Source organism: Artemia sp. Qi Xiang Cuo, chromosome 11 (genome assembly GCF_049724085.1).
Source record: "Artemia sp. Qi Xiang Cuo chromosome 11, ASM4972408v1, whole genome shotgun sequence".
In the NCBI taxonomy this organism is placed as follows: domain Eukaryota; kingdom Metazoa; phylum Arthropoda; class Branchiopoda; order Anostraca; family Artemiidae; genus Artemia; species Artemia sp. Qi Xiang Cuo.
Genome location: NC_142804.1, coordinates 24,620,403 through 24,629,957, shown reverse-complemented (window position 1 = coordinate 24,629,957; position 9,555 = coordinate 24,620,403). Strand labels below are relative to the sequence as shown.

The window sequence follows — 9,555 nt, the reverse complement described above, 5'->3', positions numbered from 1 at the left end:
AATTTAATATTTGAGCCTGAACCAAGAAAATTATCAAAAACATTAAAATGCAGAAGATTCCACATTTTTGAGCGTAAACATGCTCTTAAGGTATTCTTCCAATGTAGAAGAAATGATGATACTTAGTTATAATTCCAGTTATGTAAACCTGTAATCATGGGTGCCCATAAGCTGAATTTCAGGGGGGGGGGCAAACCTTGTCTAATTGGCACTTTTCATGCTATATAATAGAAATCTCAGAACAAAAATATAAAAATAAGGCAGCATCATTCAGCCAAGGGGGCGCCCCTTGAACCCCCCCCCCCCTTATGGGCGCCCATGCCTGTAATCCCAACACCCTGATAGACAGCACACTCCAGAGCACCAGAAAACTACAATACTAAAACATGCTTTGACCAATTTTGAGATTATAACAAAGGCTAATCACACTCCTCAGATTTGTTCTAATCAGCATTAACTGAAATTAACGCCAAATGAAGTTTATTGAATGTTCTCCTCTCCCCTGTCTCTGCGTTCAACCAATTTTCCCAAACACCTAAAAATACAGAACTTGTGCACCAGGAAAAAAAATTAAAAAAGTGAAAACAATGCTAAAATACGCTTAGACCAATTTATAATTTTGTTTTAAAAAGCCACAAAACTAAAAATTCGACTAACCAGAATAATACTATTCTCACGCTTTTCAATGGTTTCAGGAGGGATCACACATTTAGTAGGGAGAAGGAGAAGGGGAAGGAGGAGCGCAGTGCCGCTGCGAACCAAGACTAGCCCAATGTAACAAATTCCTTAACGGTCCCAGTAACGACAAAGGTCTTAATGATGGCGGCCATTAAGCAATTGCTGCGAAACAGTAATGCTAACATATTTACCACAAACTACAATACAAACTACAATAAGAAAATGTCTCAATTTTTACGAATTAACATTTCATGAGACACTATTATTAATAATATTGAAAATCATCCTTGCAGACTAACATAAACAAATTTTCCCTTCACAAAATTGACTTACAAATATTTTCAGGTGGGTGGGATTCAAATCTCGCACTTAAACCACCAGTTCTATTATCTTATTTTCTCTTAACACCTCTGAAAGCACTATATCTCCTCCAGCTTATTTTATACTATTTTAGCTGAAAATCTTAGCACTGATCACAGCAACTAAAATTAAAGTCAATGTAGAAGTTACAAGTGCAACTTTTTGAAGTGTGTTACTAGTATCACCATCTAGTATGTTATTTGATGCATTGTTGGTCCTTCTCAAACTTAGATTAAAGTCAAGGCATTCATTAATATCACTAAATTTGTCGATTATAACCTTTTCCGTTTCCACTTTGTAGTCCTTTAAAGATGCAGTTAAATCAACCATAGCACGACGAACACAGTCTTCTAATAGTGTTTGTGAATCTATTTTCATACCAGAGCTTCCTGGAGAACCTAAAAGTTCATTAAATACATTTCTTTTTCTTGTTATTTCCCTTTTATGTTATGTATATTTCACTGTGTTATGTATATTTCTTGTTATTTCCCTTTTATGTTATGTATATTTCACAGTTACTGATAATAAAAAACGCTATTTATCAAATAAAATTTGGGCCCATGAAATATGGAGACCTGATATATCATAGAGCAAAACAAAATAGAAAATGATCAAAGGGATGAATTAACTTTCCAAAATCACTAATAAAGAACATTAATCTTAGCATTACTTAAATAAAAACATCTAGAAAAAAACGAAGAAAGTGTTACTATGTCTGTGATATCTGAGATAAGTAACTGCTTGATTCATGCGCTAAAATTTGATTGGCAACGAATTAATATCCATATCCTTAAGATAATGGAAGGGCTAAGCAACAGCGTATCACATAGTATAAAAGTTAAGAATGACGGAAAATTGAGAATCACTTGGATTGGTCAACCAGCAATTAAACTTATTCTTCTTTAGGCAATTATGATTCAACTAATAGATGTCATCATCTTTCGCAAGCAAATTCGTTTATTTTGAATTCAATTTGATCTATGCTAAATTCTAAAAACTTCAAAACAAAACACAAAAGAACAAAACGTAATTTAAAAAAATTATATTTGAAAAATTCAAAATACGAAATCTTTGATTTTTCTACAGGGGGAGACTATGATTTTATTCCTCTTTAGGCAATTATGATCCAACTAATGGCTGTCATCATCTTTCGCAAGCAATTTCGTTTATTTTGAATGCTAAATTCTAAAAACTTCAAAACAAAACACAAAAGAGCAAAACGTAATTTTAAAAAATTACATTTGAAAAATTCAAAATACGGAAACTTTGATTTTTCTACAGGGAGGAGACTATGATTTTATTCTTCTTTAGGCAATTATGATTCAACTAATAGATGTCATCATCTTTCGCAAGCAAATTCGTTTATTTTGAATTCAATTTGATCTATGCTGAATTCTAAAAACTTCAAAACAAAACACAAAAGAACAAAACGTAATTTAAAAAAATTATATTTGAAAAATTAAAAATACGGAAACTTTGATTTTTCTACAGGAAGGAGACTATGATCAGCTCTTGGTGAATTTATCTCTGACAATCCACTCAGCGTAAGTATATTTTCAGCATTAAGAGCGAGGGCTTGAGAGGATACAAATATGAAAAACACTACCTTTTGATTTCTTTTTTTCATTTGTTATTTACTTAGTTTGAAGTTTTTTGGAACAAGATTAAAAAAACAAATAAAATTAAACAGTAAGAAAGTGTTCCACTGAAACTGGGAACGATTTAAAGCTTAAAAGAAACATGATTTATTTATCTTTAGAGCAGTGGGCAATATTCTGCTCCCGAGGGGGAAGGGAATATTTAAAAAATATAATAAAAGAAATTCTACGAAAAATATGTGAAACCTCACAACGGTCTGGAAATTTTGATGAAAGTGCAAGCCTGAAAAATCCTATTTACAGTATATACCAACGAACACCTTTAAGAGTTTTGTTTCGTTCTCTTTCAGTTACAACTATATAACTTTTAAATCTCCCTAAGCCCAATCCCCCCTCCCACTTAGCCTTCGGGGTTTGCTTATTATCTAACAAAGATGTTTTTGATAAATAAATGTTTAATTTTAAAACATTAAGTGGCCAAGAAACCCATACGAATCCATCTATAGCGAAGCAAAGATTAAAAAATGGTCTTTTTTGCAACTAAAATGTCAAACTGTTTCTGGGCATTACAGCCCACTCCCTTTAGCATATTTTCGGTCTTTCACGGAAGATAAAGTAGTATAAATGACAGGAAATTACTCTGTAGAGTAAGTATTATAAGCTGAGACATTATTTCAAATTTTATTTTAATTCTTCGCCTTCTTGGAAGCACCCAGAATCAAAAATTTCCCCTTTTCCTTATGATTAATCCTACATGTAAACAATGGATAAATTGCATAATATACAATCCTTTCCCCGAGGTTGTGGGGGTATGGCCTCTCTGGAGACAAAGCTACTTAGTTTGAAAAAAAAGACAATTACAAAGTTTTGACTATTGTCAAGGAAAAGGAGCCCATAATTGGGGCAAGGAGGGGGTGGGCTGATTGCTGCTCTACAATCTCTACAGGAGGAGGAGCTTGTGGATGCTCTACAATCACTTTTGAATCACAAAAAGGGCACTAGAACTTTTAATTTGTAATTGAATAAGCCCCCTCCTAAGTTTATACAACCCCCCCCTTCCATATGAAGTGCCTCTCAGAAAAAAAACAAGAAATAAATAATAATACATTGAGGCCTTATGACTGTTTACTATAGACAACGCTATAGCACTGCCTCTGAATTAAACGGATGAGCATAACTTTCAATTTCCCTTCTAATGAACAACTAAGATTATCCAGGGGGATTAGAGGGGGGAGGGGGCTAGCAATGAGAACATACTGCTTGAAAAGACACTGTTTCCAATAAAGCACAAATGACACTCTGATCTTCAAAGGCTTTAATTTTGTTTTAGGTTTGACTTGATATTCCAGGACCTAATTTCCAGAACTTTCAACAACGTTGAACAAAATGGCTATCTCAAAATTTTGATTGGATTTGTTTGGGAAAAGGTAGGTGTGAGAGGGGGGTAAGTTGCCCTTCAATCACTTTCGACTATTAAAAAGGGCACTAGCCCTTTCAATTTGAAATCGCATGAGCCCTTTTTGAAGTTTCTACAGCAACACTTTCTATAAAGTCCTGATATGCCCTAGGGTATAACTTACAACCCTTGCTCTGAGGTTTGTGGGGGATAGTCATCCTCAAAGACATAATTTCCGGACCTTTCAACTACGTTTAACAAAATGGCGATCGCAAATTTTGATTGGATGTGTTTTGAGAAATGGTGGGCATGAGAAGGAGGTTAGTTGTCCTCCAATCACTTTTGGCTATAAAAAGGGGACTAGCCCTTTCAATTTCCAATCAAATGAGCCTTTTTGAAGTTTCTACGACAACACTTTCTATTAAAAAAAATTACATGCCACCAGGGCATAACTTACAGCCCTTACCCTGAAGGCTGGGGGGGGGGGTTGTCATCCTCAAAGACATCATTTCTGGACCATTCAACTACGTTGAACAGATTGGCTATCTCAAAATTATGATTGGATGTGTTTGGGGAAATGACGGTCGTGATTTTCCCTCCGATTACTTTCGACTATTAAAAACGGCAAATGCCCTCTCAATTTCCGCTCAAATGAACCCTTTTTGAAGTTTATATGACAACACTTTCTCTAAAAACCTTACATGCCCAGAGGGAGTAACTTACAACCTTAGCCTGAGGGCTGTGGGGGGGGGGAGGGTTCAAACTCGAAGACATAATTTCCGGACTCTTCAACTACATTTAAAAAAACGGCTACATCTAAAGGTTGATCGGAAGTGTTTGGGGAAATGATGGGTGTGGGGATGGGGCATTCGCCCTCCGATCAGCTTTTGACTGTTAATAAAGGCACTAGCCCTCTCAATTCTCAATTGAATGAGCCCTTTTTTAAGTTTCCATGGCAACGCTTTCCATAAAAACCTTATTTGGCCCTTGGGCATAATTTACAACCTTTGCCCTGGGGGCTGTGGGGGGTTTGTCATCCTCAAAGACATAATTTCTGGACCTTTCAACTACGCTGAACAGATTGGCTATCTGACACTTTTAATTGAATGTGTTCGGAGAAATGGTGGGCGTGAGAGGGAGGTTAGATACCCTCCGATCACTTACAACTATAAAAAGGGCACTAGCCCTTTCAATTTCCAATCGAATGAGCCCTTTTTGAAGTTTATACAACAACGCTTTATATAAAAACTTATATGCCCCCAGGGCCTAACTTAAAACCCTTGCCCTGAGGGATTTGGGGGGGGGGGTGTCATCCTCAAAGACCTAAGTTCACGGACTTTCAACAACGTTGAACAAATTGGCTATCTCAAAATGTTGATTGGATGTGTTGGGGGAAATTGTAGGTGTGAGAGGGGGGTTAGGTGCCCTCCAATCACTTTCGACAATTAAAAAGGGCACTAACCCTTTCAATTTGAAATCGCATGAGCCCTTTTTGAAGTTTCTACAACAACACTTTCTATAAAATCCTTACAAGCCCCCAGGGTATGACTTACAACCCTTGTTCTGAGGACTGTGGGGGATTGTCATTCTCAAAGACATCATTTCTGGACCTTTCAACTACGTTGAACAGATTGGCTATCTCAAAATTATGATTGGATGTGTTCGGAGAAAAGGTGGGCGTGAGAGGGAGGTTAGATGCCCTCCCATCACTTTCAACTATAAAAAGGGCACTAGCCTTTCAATTTCCAATCGAACGAGCCCTTTTTGAAGTTTCTACGACAACATTTTCTATAAAAACCTTATATACCCCCAGAGCCTAACTTGAAACCCTTTCCCTGAGGGCTGTGAGGGGAGGGGGGACCTCATCCTCAAAAACCTAATTTCCAGAACTTTCAACAAAGTTGAAAAAAATGGCTCTCTCAAAATTTTGATTGGATGTGTTTGGGGAAATGGTAGGTGTGAGAGGGGGGTTAATTGCCCCCCAATAGCTTTCGACTATTAAAAAGGGCACTAGCCCTTTCAATTTGAAATCACATGAGCCCCTTTTGAAGTTTCTACGACAACACTTTCTATAAAATCCTTACAATCCCCCAGGGTATGACTTACAACCCTTGTTCTGAAGACTGTGGGGGAGTGTAATCCTCAAAGACATAATTTACGGACCTTTCAACTACGATTAACAAAATGGATATCTCAAAATTTTGATTGCATTTTTTTGAGAAATGGTGGGCGTGAGAGGGGGATTAGTTGCCCTCCAATCACTTTTGACTATAAAAAGGAGACTAGCCAGACAGATTGTGCTCCAAGTTTGAAAGCAGCTTCATGAATGCTCTTCCACTATTAGAGTCAATCTCTGCGATACATGTCGATTAACCGCCCTTTTTCAACACTAGCCAACTAGCTAGTGTAGCAGTATATTAAAAAGAAGCTTATATTGACACAACTCTGTTGGCCTCGCAAACGGATCCTTTGAGAAGATATATAGACGATTATTTTGATGGACTTTGTTTTAAGGAGCACAGGAAAGGCAATGGGAGACCACGGAATGAAATGGGGAGGAAAAATTCTCCTGGACTTGGATTATGCTGATGATTTAAGCATCTTAGATGAAAGTGTGAGCAAAATGAATGAAATTTTAGAGGTTTTGCGAGTTCAGAGTGCTAGAATAGGTTTGAAAATGAATGGTAAGAAGATTAAGTCACTAAGGCTAAGAATTAGTGAAGAAGAAAAGGTGACGTTGGGTAATGAAAAGATTGATCAGGTGGGCAGCTTCACTTACCTTGGTAGCATTATTAGTAAAGATAGTGGGAGCAGTGAAGATGTTACAAGTAGAATACCCAAGGCTCAGGGTGTTTTTTCACAGTTAAAAAAAAAAGTTTGGAAGAATTGGAAGATGAGCCTGCAAACCAAGATTAGAATATTAAAAGCTACAATGATGACAATGGCCAAATATGGCTCTGAAGCATTGAGGCTCCGAAAAACAGATGAAGATTTGCTAGATGTTTTACAGAGAAATCGCTTAAGGATTGCTCTGGGTACCTGGCTGACTCACCGTATTTCAAACAATAGGCTATGCGAAAAATCTGGTTCAATACTGCTCTGTAAGGCTATAATGAAAGAAAGGTCGAGGTGGCTAGGGCACGTTGTGCGGATGAAGGATGACAGATTGCCGAAGATTGTTCTTTTCGGCCAACTGTCTAGGGCTAAACGCAAAGAAGGTCGTCCCCGTCTGGGGTGGGAGGACGTCATAAAGAAATATTTAAAGGAAATGGGAAATTCGTGGGCGGGTGTAAAAAGGGAGGCTTTGAATAGATTGGGGTGTAGGAGGAGCGTGCGTAGCTGTGTTGGCCTCAGGCGGCTTGGTGCTGCGGTGAGTTGTTAGTAGTAGTAGTAGTAGTAGTAGTATTAGCCAATAAGCCAAAAGATTCCTTGTAACTTCGAGATTGTCTGAATTCAATATGCAAATCTTCATTAGTCAGTCTATCACAACGGCTAATAATGAGAGATTCTTTTCTACACTAAGCCTGATTAAAACCTAATTAAGATCAACTGCGACAGAAGGCTCAGTGATCTGATGTTGATATTTAGTGAGAAGGCTCTTGTAAAATTGTTGGACTTCAAGGCTATGGTTGATATTATTTGAAAAATGAGACCTTTCCGTTCCCAGTGTTGCAATAAAACTGTAAATTACTTTCCAACTTAAGTTCTCTCTGTATTCATTAAGCCCCTTTAAATTGCTTCTTACTATTATTAGTTGATTTTGGGAGAGACCTGTGCTAACCACTGTGAAGAAATACTGATCTTCAACAACTATGAGCCAGACAATTTAGGGGGCCCACAGAGGTTGCTTAGCCCCCCCCCTTAGCTCAGAATGAAATGACGCCACTGAATCCGAGCACGTTAGATCTGAGGCATATAACTTGATCAATTCTTTTACATCGCCAATAGGCTCTTTTACGATAAAAGATGGCAGGATTCCGCTGAGGCCTTTCAGAATAACTCTGTGCTTTGTGAATCGAGATTCGAGTGATTGTATGAGTTGGTCCACGAATGGGATGAAAAGGGAAACTCCATGGTAAAATTCTATGTGTTTTTCTGGAGGAATATCATATGGGATGCTGACAACATTTCTCTTTCGTGACATGGCAATGGTGATTTCCAGTCCTTGGCGTATGCACGTGACTTCCGAAAACAGCTGAGAGAAATTTTGTCTCACTTTCGACACACTGAATGTACATGGCCATATCGATATTTTCTGAAAGCAGCAGTTAAGCAAATTCACTGTGTGCCCCAGAAAGAATTCATCCCAATTAGGGTCACTACATAGTCCAAGCTCAGGATGCTATTGACCAGACTTTTGACAACACCACGGAGCCCCCATTTGTCTCTATGTCTTCTAGGGCCTTAAAGATCGGAACAACTAACTGCTTTGATATCGAATTGTGTCTTTCGACCCATCGAGTTTCGCACACTTCTTTCAGATTGACTTCAGTGTAAGTTTTGAAGACAGCGCTTCGCTTGGCACCGAAGTGAAAGAAATTAACTGTTTCACAAATAACCATCATACAGTGCTTGATATCAGGGATATTGTTCGAGTCTGTCAATACCAAGTTCAAGGAGTGCGCGACACAGTGAACATACTTGGCGAGTGGATATTTGTTCGAGATAAAAGCCTGGGCTTCTGACAAATGCCCATTCAAGTTTGCAGCCACATCATACCCTTGTCCCCTGCATAGTTTCATATCGAGACCAAGTTTCTCCATTCGACTTAGGATAAATAGACCGAGGCTTTCACCTCACAAGTCTTCAACAATAGCAAACTCGATAAACTCTTCCCTGATCTGAAAAGTTTCGCTATCCAAAAATCGAAGCCCAAGAGCCATTTGTTCCTGCCTTGATATGTCGGTTGTCTCGTCTGCCAGGATGGTGAAAAAACGAGCCGATCTCACTTGATCAACAATCTTTCCAGTAATTAGCTGTCCACAGATATCAACTAGTTCATTCTGAATTATGGGGCTACAGTACCAGGCATTGCCCACACTTTTCTCAAACACCTATTTCATTATTGGATTGTCTTTCATCCGACAGCGTAGCAAGGTCCAAAAATTTCCATCGTTTTTTACAGGCTCTACGAAGGTCAATTTCCCAGAGTCCTCGTCCCCACGCAGCGCAAGTCCTTGCTGTCCACACAACAGCACCATTTCTATGATGAGATGAGGCCGTTTCCTGTTTATTTCTGTTTCATTTCTTTTCTGAGTATTCAAGACTTCCACTATAGAAGACTTTCACCTGCTCACAGTTGTCAGAAAACTTTTCCCCCTAACAACAGCATCTTTATGGTAGGAGTTTGACTGATGTTTAGAAAAGTCTACCAGGGCGTTTTTTCCAGTTCACGCGAGGCTCCATGACAAGCTGCCCTCATTTTTGGTGATACTCCCTTCCGGCTTGATCCCAAGCAAACAAAGCACAATATTTGCAATACCATTTTTCATTGAAGAAAATACTAGCCAAGCGTATTTATCC

General features: G+C 38.3%; 1 protein-coding gene and 1 pseudogene across 2 annotated transcripts in view; both read right to left on the bottom strand.

Moving 5' to 3' along the window:
- Positions 1-264: 264 nt before the first annotated feature.
- Positions 265-9,555, bottom strand: part of LOC148946789 (mitochondrial potassium channel-like) — a 34,789-nt gene continuing 25,498 nt past the window's right edge. The window contains exon 4 of one of the 2 annotated variants that reach the window (XM_089097146.1): positions 265-1,427. In XM_089097146.1, the coding sequence (XP_088953272.1) occupies positions 1,129-1,427 (299 nt within the window). In that variant the 3' untranslated portion in view covers positions 265-1,128. Of the gene's footprint in view, positions 1,437-9,555 lie in introns of both variants that reach the window. The other variant, XM_089097145.1, reaches the window with a different exon arrangement.
- On the bottom strand, positions 7,859-9,233 carry LOC148946790 (52 kDa repressor of the inhibitor of the protein kinase-like; annotated as a pseudogene).